We start from the raw sequence: 24,830 nt of genomic DNA on the forward strand, positions 1-24,830 counted from the left end.
TGTTGCGCTGTTTCGGCTCTCACCCAAAGATTCCATTTAAAAAAAGGTCATGTTCTCACCCAATGACCCCATATTTTTTACATTTTGCTCTCACCGAATACCAAAAATCATGCTCTCACCCATGACCCCATATTTTTTACATTTTGCTCTCACCGAATGCCCCTGCCCTACACCTATATCCATTTCAAATTGAAGTGCCCCCCCCGGGCATGCATGTGTAGATCGTCGAGAGGGGATGGTCAATGCAATTATATCATATGTTTAATATGCACTGTTATGTCTGTTTTGTCCAAACCTCATAATTATTTGACCATTAGGCCAACTTTTTAGCTTTAAAAATTACGCATTTGTGCGATTTTGTTCCAAAGTAACGTCCATTCTAGATTCCAATTTTCAAATGGCATATTTCACGCGCAAAGCGCGCATTTGTTTCAGAAAAGTTATCATGGGAATCTTTCATTCCGTCTCAAGGATTTCAATACAAACCTCCATCGCCCCCAATCTCAAAAGAAATTTACGCCATTGTGCATTGTATGCATTATTCTCTTCACCTGAAACTATTGAGGGTGTTGTCAGGATTTTTTTATAGCATTAGTTTCCATTATCATGACTCAATACACTCAATGATGTGATTTTCCGATTTTATTTAGAACTAATTACTCCACATGGTGACGGCATGGGTATCTTTTGTCGTTGAAATTTGGCCAGCAATTTTTTGTTTATTTTCTGAAAAGGAAATCTAATAAAATTTCTAGAAAGAAAAACAATCATATTTTTAAAGCCATGTGTGATTTGCTATATTCAATATTTTAATAGGTGGGTAACCTGATTGATAGCCTCATCCCCCACTTTTCCCCAACAAAATGCAGATTTGGTATCAGATGAAAGCTCATATTTTTCTCATTAACATATTGAAATTAGGCGTTCCAAATCGGTATATTTCTGAAGAAATCATCAAAAAACTGTTGAATTAGTCTTAATTGTGGTATACCACGCTTGAGACTAATTCGACAGTTTTTTTTGATGATATCTTCGGAAATATAATACACCGATTTGCCTAATTTCAATATGTTAATGAGAAAAATAGAATCTCTCATTTAATATCAATTTATTTACATGAATATCAATAATAAAACACTGTAGACGATATTATCATGATTATCACGCTGTCAGTAATTCCATAAGGAATTGGTCCCATTTACAAGAAACATTTACGTGTTCTTTTTGCATAAATGCTTGAAAGGGACGACATTTTTATGTTATACGTCAATTTTAAATAAATCCACTTTCCAAATATATCAGGTTACCTTCCTTTAATCTCATGCTATCAAACTACAGTCAGCTATCCAATATATCCAATAGTGTCAATCCACGGACCTTTATAATTATATGGAACGAGTTGCTTCACATACTTCTTCAGCAGATCGCATTAAGACAATAATACATTTTTCGTGAATTATTGCCATATTCAGTAGATAGCGTACGTGAATATAGAAATAATCATATTCAGTAGATAGCATAAGTGAATATAGAAATAGTCATATTCAGTAGATAGCATAAGTGTATAGAATTTGATGTGTTTAGTAGATTATGGAAATGCTATCTTCGGTAGAAAGCACATGTGAATATAGAAATTGCTATCTTCATAGTAGATAGCACACGTGAATATATAGAAATTGCTATTTTCAGTAGACATACATGACGTATTGCCATATTCAGTAGGTAACATATGAATATAGAAATAGTCATATTCAGTAGATAGGTACGTGATACAGAAATTGCTATCTTCAGTCGATGCATATAGAGATTGCTATCTTCGGTAGAAAGCATATGTTACTATAGAAATTGCTATCTTCAGTAGATAGCATTATATCATGAATATAGAAATTGTTATCTCCAGTAGATGCGTAAATATTGAAATAGCTATTTTTGGTAGATTTGATACGGGAATATAGAAACCACCACCTTCAATAGATAGCACATTAATATAGAAATTGCTATCTTTAGTAGATAGCATATGTGATATAGAAATTGCTACCTTCAGTAGAAAGCATGCTTGAATATCTTCAGTAGATAGCACACATGAATATAGAAATTGCTATCTTCAGTATATATCATACATGAATTATTGCCATATTCAGTAGATATACATACATGCATGAATATAGAATCTGCCATAATAGAAATTGTTATCTTCAGTAGATAGCATATATAAATATAAAAATTGCTATCTCCAGTAGATGGCATATGTGATAAAGAAATTGTTATCTTCAGTAGACAGCATATGTTAATATAGAAATTGCTATTTTCAGTAGATAGCATAATATGAATATAGAAATTGTTATCTCCAGTAGATGCGTAAATATAGAAATAGCTATTTTTGGTAGATTTGATACGGGAATATAGAAACCACCACCTTCAATAGATAGCACATTAATATAGAAATTGCTATCTTTAGTAGATAGCATATGTGATATAGAAATTGCTACCTTCAGTAGAAAGCATGCTTGAATATCTTCAGTAGTAGATAGCACACATTAATATAGAAATTGCTATCTCCAGTAGATAGCATATGTGATATAGAAATTGCTACCTTCAGTAGAAAGCATGCTTGAATATCTTCAGTAGTAGATAGCACACATGAATATAGAAATTGCTATCTTCAGTATATATCATACATGAATTATTGCCATATTCAGTAGATATACATACATGAATATAGAAACTGCCATTATAGAAATTGTTATCTTCAGTAGATAGCATATATAAATATAAAAATTGCTATCTCCAGTAGATGGCATATGTGATAAAGAAATTGTTATCTTCAGTAGACAGCATATGTTAATATAGAAATTGCTATCTTCAGTAGATAGCATTATATCATGAATATAGAAATTGTTATCTCCAGTAGATGCGTAAATATTGAAATAGCTATTTTTGGTAGATGTGATACGGGAATATAGAAACCACCACCTTCAATAGATAGCACATTAATATAGAAATTGCTATCTTTAGTAGATAGCATATGTGATATAGAAATTGCTACCTTCAGTAGAAAGCATGCTTGAATATCTTCAGTAGATAGCGCACATGAATATAGAAATTGCTATCTTCAGTATATATCATACATGAATTATTGCCATATTCAGTAGATATACATACATGCATGAATATAGAATCTGCCATTATAGAAATTGTTATCTTCAGTAGATAGCATATATAAATATAAAAATTGCTATCTCCAGTAGATGGCATATGTGATAAAGAAATTGTTATCTTCAGTAGACAGCATATGTTAATATAGAAATTGCTATTTTCAGTAGATAGCATAATATGAATATAGAAATTGTAGATGCATAAATATAGAAATAGCTATTTTTGGTAGTTGTGATACGTGAATATATAAACTGCTACCTTCAATAGATAGCACATTAATATAGAAATTGCTATCTCCAGTAGATAGCATACATGATATAGAAATTGTTATATTCAGTAGATGTGTAAATATAGAAAAAGCTATTTTTGGTAGATGTGACACATGAATATAGAAACTGCTACATTCAATAGACAGCATACATTAATATAGAAATTGCTATCTTCAGTAGATATCAAATGTGAATTAATGCCATATTTAGTAGATATCATACGTGAGTATAAAAATAGTGATATTCAGTAGATAGCATACAGGCTGTATCAAAATGTTTGGTACCCATCGTTTTTGTTGTTTATTGACAAGCCTGCTTCTTCAATATGCAACATTGGATCCTCTTGAAATGCCCAAGATTTATAGTTTTATGACCTTTCATAACATTTATCTATAGGCAGCTCCTATGTTGTATTTTGTTGTGGTAGTCTTGTTCATAATAACTGGAAACTGACGGGTACCAATCATTTTGATACACCCTGTAATTGAATATAGAAATTGGTGTATTCAGTAGGTTACAGAAATTGCTATCTTCGGTAGATAGCATACATGAATATAAAATATGTGAATTATTGCCATATTCAGTAGATAACGTACATGAATATAGAAATTGTTATCTTCAGTTGATGCAAAAATATAGAATTGATTTGATTTTGCATCTTCCTTGGGAATCTGGATCATTGTGTCTTCATTTCTTGACCAATTTCAACGAACGAGGTCTTAAATCGGAGCTAAAAGATGCAGCTGGTTCTAATTATGACATATTTACCTTAGTGTAGGGTATACAGGGGTGAAAATAATTGGTACTATAACTCTGTTGCAGTCTTAGATATTGCTACCTTCAATAGATAGTATACATGAATATAGAAACCATTCACAAAAATTAATTGTGACGTGTCATGTCAAAAGGAGACACTTTTGGGCAGGTTAACAATTTTGAGGTTTTTACATATATCTTAAATATAGAGATATTGTGCTCCACAACGCTGCTTTTCCCAAAGAAATCGGACATTCCTAAGCGAAGATATTGAGTTCGTAAGTTATGGTATTATAAAATTGGAAATTGAGATATTGGCCTTTAAAAATATTATTGACAATGTTGAGAGTAGGAAATACCTTGAAAAATGTCTCAAAAATACATGATACCAGTTATATTCCAGGCTGAAACTATCACACAATATTTTAAACATTAATAACATCACAAATTCAAGAACAAACCCAAATTGTGAAAAAATCACCCCGGCAGATTTTTGGCTATTTCTCCATTTACGATCCTGCCCAAAAGTGTCTCCTTTTGACATGACACGTCACAATTGTAAGCGTCATTGTAAGATAGAAAAGAGAACATACAAAACGGAAACAACACTCCTTAACAAAACTAGACTAGTATAAAAAGTACATCATATTTCATCTTTTATTTTAATATAAAATACTTCACTAATATTTTGAACAAAATTACCCACAAAAAATATATAAATACTGACATTTTAATATGAATTTTTATCACTTGATACTGATAGCAAAGAAATGCCCTTCATGATTTTCTCTGATACTACATGAAGCCATATTGTAACATTTCCATAAAAACAAATTTTTATTTCTTTTCCACAAAATGTTAGTTTTTACTGTTATATGTCACCTTTTAATTTTGTATGAACAACTGAGGTAAAACGAAGAAAATTGCAATTTAATTCCAGCACTGATGTTGCCAATGCATTTCACTCCGCCTTGATCGTGAATGAGGTTGATTCTATTGACATGTTATGACCATACTTTACGCCATGTTCGCACAAGATTATCAACATCGATCACATACATGTATTGTACATTAAAACGATGGGACACATCGCTTTATTAAAATATCAGATTTTGTCACAAATACAGCACCTAAAGCACATTTTACTAAAAATATCATATTTTGTCTTGCTGGGTATGTTATATCATGTGTAAATCATAATTTTGATAAAACTTGAGGCTGAGGGCATCCTGTTCAGCACATGTTACAATATGGCTTTAATACTATGTTAATGCCGCTATATATGAACACAAGAATTTTTGCTCTCAAATCTACTGCAACAAAATTGTAATTTTTAAAAACAATTCATAAAATAAGGCACAGTTTTACTATCTTTCAGCAGTTCACTTTACAAGTGTTTTGCAATCACTTTTTGAGAACATCGAGATATATTTAAATCCTACACATTTAGTGCAACAAATTGATTTTGAAACCAATAGAAAGTAAACAATTCATTTATTACAATCATACTATTATGTTTCAGCAATTCACTCTCTATAAGCATTTGGGGTTGGCACGATGATACTGACCGGGTATCATACATGAACATTGACTTTCAAAAATCACCCAAACACATATCAAGAACAAGTTAACTCACAAGGTCAGAAAGGTTACCTGATTTCATAATTTTTTCCCAAAGACCCCTTAAAGGAGTATTCTGTAATTCTAGCATCCTCTTTTTATGACATTTTGTCAGCAGATATGCACAAAAAAAGCTTGTTCCCAAAATTTCAGTTGATTCCGATTTTGCATTTGAGAGTTATGCACGAATATGTGTATTACACTGCTTCAAAGACAATGTGTTGAAATGTTATTCTGATGTACCAGAATGTAATTTCACAATATTTTTGCTAAACGAATTAAACTGGAAGAAATTTTTTGTACATAAACATTAGGTAGCCAGAGGTTTCCAGTGGTATAAAAATCTCAACTTATTTTGAGAAAAGTGGGGATGGTGCTGTGTGGGGGATGGTGCTGTGGATCATGATATGCCCTTTTAATACATGTGATTTATTGAGCAAGAAGTATCTTTTGCTTGTTTTAGATACTTATTCACATTAAGTACGTTCAGTTCAAATCTTGAAAATGACCGCTTTTATGTGAATTTTTGTTCACGGATGATATCCACTGGTCAATGGCCAGTGGCCTCCCTAGGTAGTTATTTTTATATTATCTTGATGATCCCATCATAATACTAATCATGGCGTGTCCGTCCGTCCCTCTGTCCACGCTGGGCTATCGCGTCGCGCGATGGCTCGCTAACGCGTGCTTTCGGTGTGCGTATAACGCGTGCTCAAGAGTGTATCGCGCAGGCGCAAGGTGCGCTTATCGCGTAGGCGCGGAGTACCGACGGGCGCAGTGCGAGCATCGGAAAGCATTACAGTGATGTGACTAACAGGTGCATCTCATCGGACCAATAGGCCTATTTTAAAGACATGATTAACATAAAAATCATCAGTTATGGTAAGGCCTATGTAAACCGTTTGCATTCACAGCCTACATCCAGACACTACTAGAATTTCGGGGTATTTTTGGGTCCTCCGATGTGGTAGCAGGACAGGGCTTGGAAGAGGCGAACGATGGGTTTTCAGATTATGGGTTCCGAAGTAAGCGTCGCAGCTACAAAACAGAGTTGAGAGACGTATATCGTAATAGTTTGAAAGGTCAGGACAAGTATTATGGGTAACGGGTGTTGGGTAATTAGAGATAGGCCTATCACGAGAACCGCCCAACCCGAGAACCGCGAAATCTAGTACCATATAATAATAACCACCATCAGGGATACACCTCTATACAGGTGTGAACCCCAGTCAGCCCACATATATATAATAACCATCGCAGCCAGGATTAGCTCCCAAAGTTTTGTATGGATAGAACGGAACAATTGGCAGTAAGTTCCTGGTCCACAGGAATTTCAAGCTAGCTCAATTTTTCCACAAGAAAAATAGACATTGCAGGGGCTTGAATATGTACTGTCATGCACCATAGTCTAGTACCTTATTGATTGAACTAACTTGAAAAAAAAAGACCAAACAAAAGACTTTTTAACCTTCAATAAGCTTGTTAAACCAACAAAAATGTATCGCATCACCAAAACATTATTTCATTATATCAAATGTGACTGGACGCGGCGAATCAGCCGTAAAGTCGGCCCCGGTCAATTTTGTTTTATTTCGTGCTTAGAAAATATATACCATCAGCTTTAAAATGGTATATCATTTGACTTCAAACGATATCCAAAAGCGGGGTTATGATTTGTTGAACTCTGTTCCTTCGACAAAATTGTATTTTTTATCGGTTCTACATGTGTCTCTTTTTCTACATTTCTGGTGATAAATATCCAACAGTCATAATTGGCGGTCATTTCAAATCATCCCCAAGTCAACGAGGTTCAGAAATATCCTCTCATTGTTCATTATTGATTATACATACCTAGACAAAATACAATGCTTTATTATCTACCACTTTAACAGGATTTAGCCAAAGCAAACAAAGACAAGAACTATTCTATAGAAATAGGTAGAAGCTTATTATCCTCTTAAGCAGTAGTATTATTGATTGATTTAAACAGCGTTTGATAAGATACTTGTCGCAACGAATTGATACACCTATGAATACGACCTTCACATACATTTTACACTTTAACTCAGAATACAATTTGCCGAGTTTACGGCCGATTCGCCGCGTCCACTCACAAATACTGCACCATCTAATATTACTATAACGTAACTCATGAATATTTACTATACTTTTATCAGCTTGTAATTGGTGGGAATTACTAGGCTTTTACCACTTTGTCGAAAAGTAGACCCACGTTAAGAGTGATATAGTTCATCTGCCTGGTCTATATTTTGCATAGAAAGCAGACAAAGTACAGGACTTCAAATAATAATTTGTAATACTTCTGTCGAGATGTCACAAGACAATTCTCCAAAATAAAATATATTGATATTAATCTGTGGTGTAATAAGGCCCGCCGATTTTGAGTTGATCAAACTATAGGTAATCAATATGTCAGGTTTTTTATTGGTGAGATACATTCATTCAAGATTTACATTCATGCGCGTATTATAAATTAACTGTTAGATCTCCAAACCTTGATTTGAATCCAGAAAAAGTGACACCACTCATGATGACATCTGCCAGTAGACTCTAGGGCCATTTTCAAATTCATGCACTTGCTGGACTGATATAGCACCGCTATCATGAATTAGGTTTCAGATCTCCAAACCTTGATTTGAATCTAGCAAATACAACACCCCTCATATTCAAAACAACATCCCCAAGTAGACTCTCAGAGTGGTCTTCACATCGAGTTCACTTTTACCTCTCAAGTCTCCAAACCTTGATTTGAAATTTGAATTGAGCAAAAACAACACCACTCATGACAACATGCACAAATAGACTCTTGTGGGTCGTCTTGACATTCATGGGTTTGCTGGACTGTTATCATGACTATCATTGATTTGAATCTAGCAAATGTGACGTGTCATGTCAAAAGGAGACACTTTTGAGCAGGTTATCAATTTTGAGGTTTTTATACATCTGAAATAAAGAGATATTTTGCTCCACAATGCCATTATCCCCAATGAAACCAGACATTCCTAAGCGAAGATATTGAGTTTGTAAGTTATGGTATTATAAAATTTGAAAATATTATTGACAATGTTGAGAGTAGGAATTACCTTTAAAATTTCTCAAAAAATTCAGGATGCCAGTTATATTCCGGTCTGAAACTATCAGACAATATTTTTAACATTAATAACATCACAAATTCGCAACAAACCCAAATTGTGAAAAAATCCCCCTTAGGCAGATTTTTGGCTATTTCTCCATTTACGATCCTGCCCAATGACCTGACAGGTCACAAATGTGACACCACTCATGACAACACCAGTAGACCCTTGTGGGTCATATTCATCTTCATGGGTTTACTGGACTGCTATCACTTTCATGACTTAACTCTCAAGTCTCCAAACCTTGATTTGAATTTTGCGAAAGCGACACCACTCATGACAACATCCACCAGTAGACTCTCAGTATCATCTTCACATTCATGGGTTTGCTGGACAGTAGCTTCATTGTACAACCATCTGCAACAAAACAAGGAGATGATAATATATTGGTTAATGATGTAAAATATATTTCCAATTTGTTCAGAGTTATTAACCGTGTATCACCTGTATATGCGCATGAATTCAGGTCATGCTGATTGGCAGGTCACCAATCATATTAAACAAGATGCTTGACCCATCATCGAGCGCGTAGAACATCATCATCGTGTACCTGGGAATCTGAAGAAAAGTTATTTTAGTACAAATGAAAGCTAAAACTTAAAAGCTTTTATCCATACCACTTTGTAGCATTAGGCTATTCCAGGTGAATTACATACCCCCTCAAGAGATGTGAAATAAGAAATACCACTTGGAATTGAGAGCAGGTCTGGAATTCTGACTGGCATTTAAGGCAGCTGTGTACTCTAGACATTGTTTCTTTCGCAAAATTGAGTTTTTTTGATATGTTTGTACTTTGTTATGTTTTTTATAAATACAAGGAATGAAAATCCAGATTTGTAAACTCCAACTGCAATATTTTAAGGATTTAAATATCAAGTTATGAATGGATTTCGCTCAAACTTCTCAAGGGGCCGTGGATTTACCCGATGTTTATGTAATGTAAGGTAGAAAAATTAAAACTGCCGCGATTCTCCTGCGTAGATTCGATGAAAGTGCAAAATGTGACCACTTTAAACTTCAACGGCCATTATTTCAATGTTCATTTTCTCGGTAAAATGACGATTTAGGTACACGATAACTCAATAAATACAGCATCTATAGGTAAGCAAATATGATCATCGTAAAAAGCATGATCGACTCAAGAAACGGTTTTCTTATTTTTTATATTTTGGTCTATTTCCGATTTTAGGCATCATTTTGTGCAAATAGCGTTTGTGAATTTAAAAGTTCAATTTGATGCCTTATATGGTCAATATCTCAAAATATAAGGCCAATATCAAAAAAATTAAAAAAACGTTTTTGGAATGGAGCCTCAGGATTGAGCTAAAAACAAAATAAAATATTTTGGAAAGAGTGTTTTTTTGTTATGATGTACCTAACAAATATTACCAAAAACTCACTTTTTTTGATTTTCTTCAAAATTGTTTTTTTTACCCCAAATCTGTATTTATATTAAGATTTATTGATGTCTTGCCTTCATAAAAATGTATACTTTTATATGTCTTATGTGAATAATTACAAAGTTATTGCACTTTTACTACATGCATGTCTGAGAGTACACAGCCTCCTTAAAACATATATATGCTTAAAGTTATGAAAAAGCACAGTATATAAGAAAATTACTAGATATACTGGCATTCCAGCAGGTAATGCTTCGATTACATAAATTCCAGCTGTGTGTTCCATAGGGAGTACTGAATTTATCTGGCATAGCCCATTTCAGTCAATATTTTATGTTAGTTATTGAAAGATTTCTCAAAAGTGTGAATGCACTATTTCATTGCAGAGATATTAACATGATACTTCTTTTCCCACTATATTCCTGTTGGCCTACCCAAGTTTCTGTATGCAAACTCATAAGAGTGAACCTGTAAACCTATCTCAGAATAATCACTTGGGTGATTTGGAATTGACAGAGTACTGTATGTGTCTTTGACTTGTAGTATATTATGTTCTGCATAGTACAATCATTATCAAGCCCTATCAAACTAATCAATCTCCTGATGTGATCATCAATACCCAACCTATGAGCACCTTGTTGACCTACCTTAATTGCTCACTATGAAGTGAGATTTGAGTTGACATACCACTGTATGTCTATGATCATGTAGTATATTCTTTAAATTTTTTAAAAACATACTGTATACTATGATCAGCTAGTAATAGGCAAGAATAATTTGGTTTTGTTACTGTGCGAGTCAATAAATTCCCAACTTACGTTGGTGTAAATTCACAAAAGTGCATGTCATTCACACAATACGCAAATCATAGTTCGCATAGGTCCTATATCATAGTATAGCGTTGTAGTTGATCAAATCCTATTTTCTGTACCTTAACCCATATGTGACCGTACAGCACGAATGAGCCGTAAATTCCCTAAATCATATTCTGAGTTACAGTGTAAAATATGCATGAAGGTCATATTCATCGGTAACACAAGCTGGCGTGACATCTATCTCATTTTTTATAGTCAAACACCAATCAATGGTTATCAGTGGATAATAAGCTTCTATAGAATTTTTAGGTCGATCCTTCATGTAATTATTTCGTGTAATCTAATCCTAACTCTAACCCTAATCCTAACCCTAACCCTAATCCTAATCATAACCCTAATCCTAATCCTAACCCTAATCCTAAACTAACCCTAACTCTAACCCTAACCCTAATTTCGTGCAAAATTACATGAAGGAATAACCAATTTTTAACAGCTCTGGTCTTTGTTTGCTTTGGCTGAAACCTGTTCAAGTGGTGGGTTACCAGGCATTGTATTTTGTATAGGTTTGTATAACCAACAATTAACAATGAGAGAACTTTCTTGAACCTCGTTGACTTGGGGATGATTTGAAATGACCGCCAATTATGACTGTTTGATATTTATTGCCAGCAATGTGGAAAAAGAGACACGTGTAGACTCGAAAAAAGCTACCATTTTGTTGAAGAAGCAAAGTTTAACAAACCATAACCCCTCTTCTGGATATCGTTTGAAATCAAATGATATACCATTTTAAAGCTTATGATGTATATTTTCTAAACACAAAATTAAACAAAATTGACCGGGGAGGAATTTACAGCTCATTCGCCGCGTATAGTCACATATGTCCTGTAGACCTACTCTGTTCTCACTACCTTTCTGCGAGTGTTTACCTTCCCCTGTCCCCTTACCCCAAACCATAAGTATCCTGTATCTACAGAGGAGAGAGAAAACAGAGCCCGTACCACCAGTCAGAGTCTCCGCATCATCCGATAACGAGGGCCGATTGTTCCATGAAATGAGACAGGCGAGACTACTACGCAATTACCGCGTATTTTCATGGTCTATCGCGTAATCGCGAAAGCACGCAACGCTCTATCGCGTATACACAAAGGCACGCAGTGCTGGTGTGATTGTTTGACACGGCACGATCGAACAATTGGCCCTCATGAATATGCGAGAACTCACCGTATACAATACATGGGGACTTTGACTGGTGGTACGCTCTCTGTTTTCTCTCTCCTCTGTGCCTGTATCCCAATATACCTTCCTGTTGACCTACTCCTGCCCCTTACCCCACACCATAAGTGTCCTCTAGACCTACCTTAATTGCTCACTATGAAGTGAGATCTTGAGTTGACAAACCACTGTGTCTGTGACCTGTAGTATTTTCTTCTCTACATAGTGTTGTAGTTTACCAAGTCCTGTTCCTTGAGTAGCTGATATGATAATACCATGGGCGTCAACATCTTCCAAAGATGTACTAATGCAGAAAAGGAGGCAAAATAGGACATGCCTTGTTACTTCATGTAAAGTATTGGAGTTAATTAAGCAACAAAGGGGCATGCAGAGATGCCAACATTAACATCCAGAAAATAGGGAGGATTCAAACCAAAAATAGGGAGGTTTTCAAAACTACATGCAACTTCAATGGCACAAAACTTGCCAGAAATAGGGAGGTTGCCAAATTTGGATGTCAAAATGGACAATTTTTTTTCAAAAATAAGGACTCTCTCTCCAAATTAGGGAGGGTTGGCATCTCTGGGCATGGGGTCATTTTCCAAAAAATGCCTCACAAGGCTATATAATCCATTTGGCTTCCTCGAGGCATCACAAAATTCTTGAGTCTTACATAAAAAATAGATTCCTATTCAAATGTTAGTTTTCACTGATCACATTGTCGCCTTTTAATTTTGAGCCAAACAAACAAATGAGGTAAAACAAAGAAAATTGCTTTTTCATTCCAGCGCCTACAATGCATGTATTAGCTTGTCGGTCGTATTACATGTATTATTGCACGGAGCTTCATGCAGCTGGGACGTATATATAAGATGTACGACAAATAGCGATATGCACCCAATTTATACGTCACTGATTCAATGATACATGTATGACCTGACATTCACAGGACGTGTTTATAGCAAGCACTCAATTGGTGAACTCTGAATAAAACTGGAGATCTCCGGATTTAATGTAAAAACTTATTTTTTAACGTAATTAAAGCACTTCAGGCGTAATCTTTAACTTGGTATTTTAGTACACCATTGGGCATTACAATCATGCAAAGAGTAGAAATTCTAGAAAAATCGAGGGCTTCGCTGTAGAGCAAACCACACATTATGGCTTAAATGAAGCTTAAATTATTCAAAGCAGTGTGGTCTTTGTAAGAATTCTTATGGGAAGGGTGCAAGTATTTTACATGTTCAGTGGCATATCATGGTAAGTTTTCTGACAGAGCAAAGACAAAAAGCATTATCATACTTACTCTCCAATCAAGTCCACCTTATTATCGACTTCCACCATATTATGTAGTAGATGCTCAGGGAGACCAATATTCATTAATACTTGTATCACATTCAGTTTCTGTGCTATCGTGTCAGGATGGCTTATATCACGTACATGAATTATCAGATCCTGAAAAAATTATAGGAAAACAGTGCATTGTGTTAGTGGATTACACAGTGATATCAGACGATTCTTAATGCCTCATGTTAAGTTAAGTAACTGCCTATCATCAGCCCGCTAACTATACAGTTATTATATGAACAATTAAAACAATAGTTCCACTTGCACCTGGCATTTTTGATGATTGTTAGATGGTATATGTGCAAAGACCCCCCTACAAAAATCTGTGTTCTCTTGTCATATTTATATGATGGACCATACAAGGAGGAGACCGTCCCTGGTAGCATATAGTGTAGCATGTAGTGTGAGGTGATGACCGACTTGTGAGAAACACACAGATCAGGGTGGCTAGGAGAGGACCTCACATCTGCCTAGCTTACCAATGAGCAAAACTGCACCATGATGAATTAGAGAATAAAGGTACTGTTTTTAGCCGCTGGAGTGCATCTATCATCTCATATAACACGGGCGACATCATTATTTTAAGTAAAACAACGATGCGAACCCGAGTAAAATAATGATGTCACCCGTGTTATATGAGACGATAGATGCACGACAGCGGCTAAAAACAATACCTTTATTCTCATTTTTAAACACTTCAATAAAAATAAAAATATCATAAGTGTACCAAATTTTAATCAAACTAAATCCTACATTTTACATGGAATTACCTAGGGCTTAAAATTGATCAGTCCTGCTGTTGCTATGCACCTCCGATTGGTTCAAATAGCGTGTACGAGTATTGCGTCGACACCCACGCGCTAAAGTGTGTGATATCGTGTCATATCACACGGGTAAGAACCAATAAGGTTGCACGAACTATACTCAAGTGTGTAAGAATATCCAATACAGCACCAGGGTTAAAGCCCCTAATTATACTAACCAGTCATCTCTTCCCACAAGCCCGCGCATGCAGCCTGACAAAGTGAACATCATCTCTTTGGCCAGAGTTAGCAGGATAGCTAAAGAAAGAAGGAAGTGGCAGGACATCAAGAAGCAGATGGCACAACTCAAGGTCACAAGATACCTCCTTGATTCTTGCAATTATTATTTTTCTTATAAGCTGTGTATTTAACAAAAAGTGTTGACATACTTACTGACAGTAATACATCTTCTAAGGTGGCTGCAAATGAGGCTACTAACTCATGAGGGAGATTAGAAATAAAGCCTACAGTATCCACATAGATGACCCGCATCTTATTAGGAAGGTTACCCCCGTGGACGGTTACATCTAGTGTAGTAAATAACTGGTCTTTTGCAATCATCTTTGAGTCGCCAGTCAATGCTTTTATTAGGCTAGTTTTACCTGTGTTGAAAGAATCAAGTGTTAAATATAGTTCAGTGTAAGTCTAAAGCAGAGGTCCTCAATTATATGTGATGCGATCAAGCAAAATGAGTCTGATGTCGATCAAAATAAAAATTCGGTTTTCAATTTCATTTTATGAGCCATTCTCAGAGATTTATTTTGCTCAAAACCCCATCAGTTCATAAATTAAGTTTATCAAAATCGTGCAGTTTATATGAGAAAACTAAGAATTACTGAACATCTGACATCTTAAACTATGTTTAAGTGAGAAAAGAAGATCATGGCAGCTGCACATACATATCTTCCCAAGTGACTGACCTGCCACTCTAAAACCCACATACACCCCATAAAGCCAATGCTCTTACCTGCAATAGTACAAGCTGTATCAAAATGATTGGTACCCGACAGTTTTAATGGTTATTGAAAAGCCTGCTTCTTCTTAATGCAACATTAGATCCTCTTGAAATAACCATAATTTATTGTTACATAACTGTTAAAGATATTAATCAACAAATTATGCGGATCCTATGTTGCATTTTGATGCGCCAGTCATGTCCATAATCACTGGAAACTGATGGGTACCAATCATTTTGATACACCCTGTATAGACCACTTGACATCATTGTTTATCAACAAAGGTGAGGGACTGGTCTATCGATATGCTTGAATGAACCGCTACACTGTTCTATGGCTTTCTTGTACTATATGAAATGTGGTGGGCGATTTAAAATGCACATGCCCTGAGCAAACTACGATGCGTACGCACACTGCAGGGCAAAGAACAATGTAAATTGCCATAATTCGTGTGCATACTGCTGGGCAATGATGTCACATATCAAGTAGTCTATACCAAAACCCCATGCACCCCATATATTGATGCTCTTACCTGCATTCGTATACCCAACAACAGCAATGATAGGTACATCTTTCTTAATTCTCGTAGCTCTCATTATCAGCCGTTTTACTTTCACCTTCTCAAGCGCCCTCTGTAACTTCTTCATTTTGTCGTTGAGCAGCCTTTGTTGTACCTCCAGGTAGGTCTCACCACCGCCCCCTATGTACTGCTGGGCACCTGATTGCTGGTCCATGTTTGCAATTTTCCTCTTCAGTCGTGACCTGAAAATATCATAAGTATCATGATAACCAGGGATGAAAATAAACACTCGCTTCCTTGTCATATAGCGTGCTTCCATAGAAAGCATTTACATTGTTTGTTACAGTTCTCTGCAGATCACTATCAAGTTTGTTGGTAAACATAAAAGATTTCTTTTGAACAAAACCAAAACTTTTACTCACTATTGACAGTTTCACCAATCACAGTTGATAAGCATCATCAGAATGATGGTTGTTAATCCTTATTTCTGGTTGGACGTATCCAGACTGAAGAGGGTGTAGAGACGAGGGGGCCCACTTCCTAAGTCATATGTACAATCCTCTCCTGACCAACAAAATTTAACTTTTTTTCTGGTAACTTGGAATTAAGAGTTGTTTTTAACTAACTTGGGGTCGCTGATTTCCAATATGTGACATGATCAAGGGGAATGAGTCACATGTTGGCCCTTTTCGAAAATGAGTTTTACACTTGTTTTTAAAGAGGACATTTAGAGCTTTCAGAAACTGAAAATCCCATGTTGATATGACTTTTCTTTGTGAAGTTACATCAATTTATCAGTCGCTGAAAACAATATAAAACAAAAGAATTGTAACACTTTCTTTGCCAATATCTCAAAATCAATTAGTGACATCCGACTCATTTCCCTTGATCGTGTCACATATGGCATCAGTTTTTCCCTATCAGGTCAAGTTTTTTTCTATGACAAATGGTGAAATTTCATGAATTACTATTTAGAACACATATGTTTAATAAGCAAGGACAGGATGAGTTATACTTTTTGCCTTTGTCTTAAAAATATTGTACATTAAGTGGAATTGGACTGATAAATACAGCTTAATAGCAGACAATCATACCTTCCCATGATGCTTTGCGCCACATAATAGAGCTCTGAAACACATGGAATCTTGTATATTTCTACATGATTTATAGTCATGCATTTAATTGTTATACAATCAGATTTCAAAACATCAATTAGAAAACTTTTTGTACCTTTATATAGTTGATATTATTATGTCAATATTTATGCATTTACCTTTTGACTTTGAATTGGGTTCATGTGATTTAGTAACTTTATGGACCGGGCAATACACCCTCTCATATAAGCGGGTTATACCATAGAGTGAAAATTTGATGTGATATGCAAAAACTAATGCTATATTTGAAATCAGCGACCCAAAATTACCTAAAAACAACTCTCAAACCAAAGTCACCAAAAACTGTGTTGGGCAATTTATCAATGCCCTCTGTTGAAACTGTGAGGGTGTATTATAATACACCCTCTACAGAAAGGATATGTCCAAATGGATGTAAGGATCAACAATCATCATTCTGATAATGTCTTTCTTAGTACGAACCATGATAGGCAAAACTGTCAATAGTGAGTAAAAGTTACATACACATAAAATGCATAAACTGTGTTGCATTCTGGTAAGAGGTCACTGTAGAAGCAGCAGGAAAAGCGGTAAAAGGTGTGTTGGAAGTCGTCTTAATGCGAAACACAGGTTTTGCAATGCCCTCTGTTGAAACATGCTAATAGTTAGTGGCAAGTAAATTTTCTCTAGGGAAAAGTAAACTTTCTAAAGAAAATTAAAAAATAGCCCAGCTGGTGAGTAATACAGGTGCAAATATGCCTCTTTTGAGGAACCCGACAATGATCAAATGACTGTATTTCATATTCCAAACACTTCACAAAATTGTGGCAAAAAGTAACTTCCTGTAAATGTCAAGGTATGGAGCAAGTTTGACATTTTTTCCTGGTTTATATAAAGCGACCATTTGTGAACATGAAATGAACTGATTTTATGATATTAAATGTATTCAATTAAGACGAGATGAGTTTATCCACATCTTGTTCACTCAAACCCCATAAACTTTACCCTACATTGTACACCCCCCCCCACACACACACACTTTTTATTGAATGCAGCTAGCCTTGCTTGTGCATTTTTTTGCATTGGTCTGGAGTATGGATTTTCCATGGAACCCAAATACACCCCCACGCCCACCCCTACACACAGAAGGAATACATCAATACACTCATCACAATATCCCCCTTATGGCTAAAGCCAACAGGATAAAACAGTCTCTTGCCCGATTTTAACACTGACCTTATTTGTGGGATTTCTGCGAGAGCAATTTGTAACTTTGCTTCCTTGCTCCTAGCATGCTCCTTGAATATCTGTAATACAACTGAATATCTGAAATGGATCAAAAAAATAATGATCAATGATATTACTAATATTAATGTAGCTAAAACTGAATCACTGTAAGTGGCCACCTCAGGTACCAGAAAATCAGCTTCAAACTGCCCGGTTCTTGCTGCTCCAATCCTCAGGAAAGACAGTCCTCATCACATAATAGATTCTCTAACACTACTACTGAATACCTGAAATGGAGCAAGAAATGATACTACGGGACAGTACTTTATGATCCAACTAAATCATTTTAAGTGGCCACCACAGAGACTTTTGATAGACTTAACTTCCTTCAGTCACCTACACTGCGCATGTATTTGTGTTATGCTTTTACAGTCGTGACAACTGCGCAAAACTTTAAAGTTTGTATCGCGTTGAACTCATGAAAATATTCTTGTATGGCTTTGGTTGTGCGCCATAGCATGACTGACCCATGTACAACTCTAAAGTTCTAAAAATATGTGTTCATAACAAATATAGTCAAAGGTCAATTCGGACACAACTGAGCAGTTTTAGATCCACAGAATCTGGTGGAAATTTCTGACACTTTTGAAACGCATAAGTTTCTCAGTCATCAACTCAGAAAGATGACAAATGAGGGCATCAGTCCAGACATTCGTCAGGTCATGTTAGACCAGAAAATCAGCTTCAAACTGCCTGGTTGTTGCTGCCTCAATTTTGAGGAAATGGCATGCCTCATCACATAAAAGATTCTGTGACAACTGAGCACTTCAAAAAAGACCTGAAGACTTTTATGTTCAAAGTTACCTTCAAAGAAGTTTGACCAAATTCTTCTTACTTTTTAATCTAGTAGCATTTTTTAAACTGTATACTTTATTTTGATACACCCTGTATAAAGGTGTTTTATTATTATTATATCTTACAATTTAAACTGGGCTATTCCAGTTGAAATCCATAACCCCCATTTGATATTCACACTCCCTGTGTGGACAATTAAGGTCATGTCTTCCATAGGGGGTGTAAGGATTTCAACTGGAATATCCCATGCCGTACATACCTATCAAAGACCTCCAATTGCCAAACTTCTTCAAGTTCTTTATGTTGCAATGCAGTAAGCTTCTCCACACCTACAAACACTGCTGTAATGCCCTTTGTATTCCTCAACCTCTCTGTTATGACTTCAAACGTTCCTTTACCAAACAGACGTTTCTTATCGGGAGACTTGGAGCTATAGATATCTCCTTCTACAACCTCCCAATCCACAACTGTTTTTGCTAGTGAGATGGCTTCTTCGAACTGCAACTTAGCATTGGTATGAAGCTGTTTTTTCGGACCCCATTTCACATCTGGTTGAAGAACAAAGATGCGATGACCGTGGATAGGGTGTGTTGCAACAGCATCTGATAAGTCATCTTCTTCATCAAGGATTTGATCGATGTAAAAATCATCAATGTCTGTTTCTGCATCTGCATCTTCATCCTGTTTGATATCGTGCTTATGATGACGCTTCTTTTTCAAGCAAGAGGCACTTGTATGAATGGCACGGTGGGAGTGAACATACTTGATATTCGTACATGATGGCAAGTTCAGAGTTGATATCACTGGTAGAATAAAATTGTTTTTCTGGTGAGTCAGACGTAGGTGGAAGTTGATATGATGTTGGACCAATCTTTGATCACATTTGGACTTACTGAATGCTGTGTAAGACTGTTTCTCAGAAACCGACTTTGCTAATGTTTTTGGTAGAAATGAAGTCCATCTCTTTTGTGCCAAAGACTGCAATATGAGACGTGACATATTTGGTCTTTGATGTCGAGCATGAAGCTGAATAAAACTTCTGTTGTTTAAGAACGGCACATCATCTTGGTATACTACATTTGTACCTGCAATTATAATGAAAGATTTGAGTTTAAAGTAAAACAAAAAGAAATTATTGGAAACGTTTCATACAATTGGCAGGTTAAAGGGTAAATGCCACCACAAAATCACTTGCAGTAGGCCTCTATTACTACAACAGAATGAGTAAGGTGTACTGACACCAAAATGTGGGTACAGGAGGGTCATTCAAAAAATTCTACCTCCATCATCAAATTTCTGTTATCTTTATGACAGGAAATTGAAATTGCCCATGGTTATACTCTGAAGTATTTGCTACAAAATAAAAGTTATTTGATTAAAATGCGATTTTTGGTTGTTAAGATGTATTGGTTTTAAGTGAATACAGAGTTGGTAAGTCGGTAACTTAACACTTGTATAAAGCCCAACTCAAAACTTGCCCTCATTTTTTTAAAAGTACTTAATATTATATTTCATCACTTTAAGAACTCTTATGTCTTGAAAATTTCTTTTCCTTTGGTGTCTTTTAACTTACCGAATTTTATGGTAAATTCCGGTATTTTAAACCAAAAATTACCAGAGGTTTATTTACTTACCGATTTAGAACACTGGACCATGGCAATACAAATACCGGGCTATATATCATAGACCTTGGATAATATATCCAGAGAACTGCTAAACCCAGTGACCCCCCCCCCCCCCAAAAAAAAGGTGGAGCAGTCTCTGGGATTTAGTGGTTCTCGGGGTATACTGTGTTTAAAAGGCCATATAGCAGGGCTGAGAAATGTAATGTGTGCCAAAATTGTTTGCCCCAACCAAAAATTGCTTGCCCCATCCTTTTGGCTTGCCAATTAATTCTTGCCAACTCAATTTTACCTTCTCTGGCACAGGGCTCATAATTATTGCACAGTTCCTTATCATTTTAAATACCTCTTGATCATTTCCAAAACACAATTTGCTGTTCTGCTCAGCACAGTAAATGGCTGCTTTAAGTGATGTGTAATATTTAAAGCGATACCAGCATTACAAATTCCTTATGCAGCTGAACAGACTTAGGACCTGTAGTACCGTAGTGTATTTTGTGCTTCCTATAAAGGCTAGGGCCGGCATCGGCAGTTTTCGGCACCATTTTTTGATGTCAACATAATTTTGTATCTCAATGTCGACACATTTGTATTCCAAAGCTTACCAGGACTCTTTTTCCATGATTTAGGAATATTGTAAAAAAATTCCTAAATATCTATATAGAAACACCATCAGCAAAATTCAAGATGGCCGTCTTCATAGCGATCGCATAGCGATCAAGTGTACACCTACACCAGAAAACAAGACAAAATACTGCAAAAAGCATGACCCCTGAAGGGAAATAGATAAGTTGGCAAAATATTAGGTAAAAAGATAAGATTTGGCACTGCATTTTGTTGAAAATACATTGGAAATCACCTATTTTGAGTGCAGATGAGCTTGCCTGACAAGTTTTAATGGGCTATTTCCTGAGCAGTGAGCACTGAACTTTTATGTCGCCATGGTAGAAGTTCTGTCGACATATTGACATAATTCACTTTGTCGACAGGATCCCGACAAAAAAGATGTGTCAACGCTGGCCTTAGTGCTTCAAAAAATATTGTTTTACATGTACCGTACTATAAAATTCAAAAAACAAATATATTCAAAATATCTCATGAAGAATATCTTTCATGATCATGAATATTCCAAAAAGTTAATCACTGAAATCTTTACAAGATACATTACATGGGCACCGGTTGGTCATCGATGAATAGGGGATCCCTTGCCTAGGCACTTCTACACGACTACTAATCTAACAGCATTCGATTCATCTGGTGTAGCAGAGCAAAGCAGTTTTTGACCATGCAAATTTTTTATATTATAAATATATCATCACCTAAAATGTTTTCACTAAAAATTGCTAGATTAAATTCTTATATCGGACCGGACCCTGACCGCGCGCCACGTCCATGCATACCCAGACCAAGGAAGTCCGGGAAGTAAGTATTACAAAATTGACATGAACTAGCTCAGTTCCTGTCTGTAGCCCTTTACTGAACGATAGCCCCAATAATGAGTTATCAGTCCGAGCATCCTCGGACTAGATTATATGTACACTCATGGTAGCCTTATTATAGAAGGAGGTTCCACAGAAAAATCCTAATCCACTCAATGGGGTTAAGCCGATTACGCTATTCAACGCGAGTCATCACTTGAATGGATTTAATCAGTGCAGTCTCTCAAACACGGCCTTTGATGTTTATGATCGTTATGCGACAATATCGATCATCTATTTTAAAATTTAATTTAAACAGACCCCCCCAGGTGACCCTTACCGGAAATGGATGGTATTAGTGCCCTTTTGCATTGGTCACATGATCTTTGATTGCGTCATTGTGTTTCCGAGTTCAAGTTGATTTACTAGCGAAAACCTGATTGAATTCCCTCATTTCCTTCCAAAGTTACGGTGAATTTATGTATTTTTTCTGATCATGATTAGTAATACTGGCGGGTGACTGCGGGACTTTTAAACCAGTAGAAATGATTTGGAAAGGTTTTCCAAGACTGGCAATGTTGTTTCTATGATCCGCCAAGCTTGGCCATAAGAAATATTGGCGTTATAAAATTACCGGAAGTAAATTGTTTTCCTTTGTTTATGGTCACGACCACAATGTAGGTATGCTAGAGGTGAATTCAAATTTGCCATCAAACTGCATCATTTTACATATCAAATTAAAGCCCTTGAGTAAAGAAAGCCAAAACTGAAAACATTTTTGTCATAGCACTTTCCGTAACAAAGTTACATCTTGTCAAAGATTGACTTTCATCAAAAAGATTCTGCTAGCAAAATTCCCCAAAAGCGGCATTTAGGGGTGTTTCTAGATCTTAGTCTCATGGCGATAGCAGCTTTTTTAATGGAACTGCTATCAAAATCCCTCTAAAATTCATGTGCGACTTGATTATCACCATAAAAAATCATATATTTGGGTCAAGTGAAGTATAGAAAACATATTTATGTAGGTTTCCTTTACCGACCTGTTCTCGAAAAAAATTCAAATTTCTATGTAAATATGCATTGTGTTTGGGCCCCGGTCTCGGCGAATTTCGCTGACTAGCAAATGTGTTAACTAAGGTTTGCCTGGGATACCTACACAATGCTTTGTGGGTAAAAATGACGTCATTCTGCTTAGAAGTCGCGATAACGGTGGTTCATAACCGCCAAGCTCAATAGATAAGAAGCTTAGCAAATCGATAGTGCACCATTCATACCTGATTGCTCAGTATCGACTCATAACGATCATAGTACAAAGGGAACTGGGTTCGTGAATTATCCTTCTATAATACCTACCATGGTACACTGTACATGATGTAGGTATGCTAGGTGAATTCAAATTTGCCATCAAATTGCATCGTTTTATATACCAAATTAAAGCCCTTGAGTAAACTAAGCCAAAACTGAAAACCTTTTTTCATAGCACTTTCCGTAGCAAAGTTACATCTTGTCAAAGATTGACTTTCATCAAAAGATTCAGCTAGCAAAATTCCCCAAAGCGGCATATCGGGGTGTTTCTAGATCTTAGTCTCATGGCGATAGCAGCTTTTTTAATGGAACTGCTATCAAAATCCTCTAAAATTCCATGTGCGACTTGATTATCACCATAAAAATCATATATTTGGGTCAAGTGAAGTATAGAAAACATATTTATGTAGGTTTCCTTCACCCACCTATTCTCGAAAAAAATTCAAATTTCTACGTAAATATGCATTGTGTTGGGGCCCCGGCCCCGGAATTCGCTGACTAGTAAATGTGTTAACTAAGGTTTGCCTAGGTTACCTACATGATGAAGTCAAGCAAGTCAATGAAGTAAGCTTAAAATTTGTAACCTAGGCTGATGCGCAAACTACACACATTTCTAGCCTTGTTCGACTAATTTGACAATTTTAAAAGTCACATCTTACAAATACTTTCTACTTGTTTAATATTTTTTACCGCCTACAATGTTTAATTAGATGCTAAAATCATGAAAACTAGGACGGTTTGTCAACTTACCTGGTTGTTGTTTTTTGGACTTTGGTTTTGTGACTAAACACAGCTTGTCTCCTAAAAGTACGCCACCACCGTGACCAGGACCGCGACACTCCGGAGGACAGCAGAGGACAGAAAAATGTGACTCTCCTGCTAGTCTCCTACACAACCAGTTAATTATGTTTTTGTTCATACCGCATACAGTCTGGCCCGCGCCCGAGACTAGCAGGAGAGTCACATTTTCTGTCCTCACATCGGTATAGGCCGTCTGCACGTTAATTGTACGGAGTGTCGCTTCTCTACCTTTATTTTCTCTGCCGTGACAGGTACCAAAAAGCAAAATCCTGTAACAAAAGTTACGCAGTTTTGGGCCTGTTTGGGCTGTGTTTGGGAAGATTTTTTCAAAAATGAGAGGGATAATGGAGAAATTGAGTGAGAGTAAATTCATATACAAAACTTCACAGGCACGATTGAGTCTCAACTTCGAACATTTTATTTAAAAAAATTTCACCGTGCCATTGCATTCCAGTTTCTTTATAAGCTTTTATAGGAA

The 24,830-nt window shown here is 36.1% G+C and overlaps 1 protein-coding gene across 1 annotated transcript; it reads right to left on the reverse strand.

Moving 5' to 3' along the window:
- Positions 1-8,581: 8,581 nt before the first annotated feature.
- LOC140166205 (putative GTP-binding protein 6) lies at positions 8,582-24,361 on the reverse strand. The gene is made up of 8 exons (XM_072189611.1): positions 24,302-24,361; positions 19,466-20,291; positions 18,361-18,450; positions 16,025-16,254; positions 14,930-15,138; positions 13,693-13,841; positions 12,532-12,690; positions 8,582-9,313 (listed from the first exon to the last, which is right to left on the reverse strand). The coding sequence occupies exons 2-8, from the start codon at positions 20,203-20,205 to the stop codon at positions 9,172-9,174; spliced, it is 1,719 nt and encodes a 572-aa protein (XP_072045712.1). The 5' UTR covers positions 20,206-20,291; positions 24,302-24,361; the 3' UTR covers positions 8,582-9,171.
- Between the last annotated feature and the right edge of the window lie 469 nt (positions 24,362-24,830).

This window comes from Amphiura filiformis, chromosome 12, assembly GCF_039555335.1.
Source record: "Amphiura filiformis chromosome 12, Afil_fr2py, whole genome shotgun sequence".
Lineage (NCBI taxonomy): Eukaryota > Metazoa > Echinodermata > Ophiuroidea > Amphilepidida > Amphiuridae > Amphiura > Amphiura filiformis.

What these genes read in the sequence shown, in the direction of transcription:
- LOC140166205 (XM_072189611.1), bottom strand. Translation starts at nt 20,205, where the DNA reads ATGTCACGTCTCATATTGCAGTCTTTGGCACAAAAGAGATGGACTTCA. An exon ending in CAATTGGAGGTCTTTGATAG is followed by an intron (nt 18,451 to 19,465) that starts GTATGTACGGCA and finishes GATCCATTTCAG; the next exon opens with ATATTCAGTTGTATTACAGA. An exon ending in TAGAAGATGTATTACTGTCA is followed by an intron (nt 13,842 to 14,929) that starts GTAAGTATGTCA and finishes TAATTTTTTCAG; the next exon opens with GATCTGATAATTCATGTACG.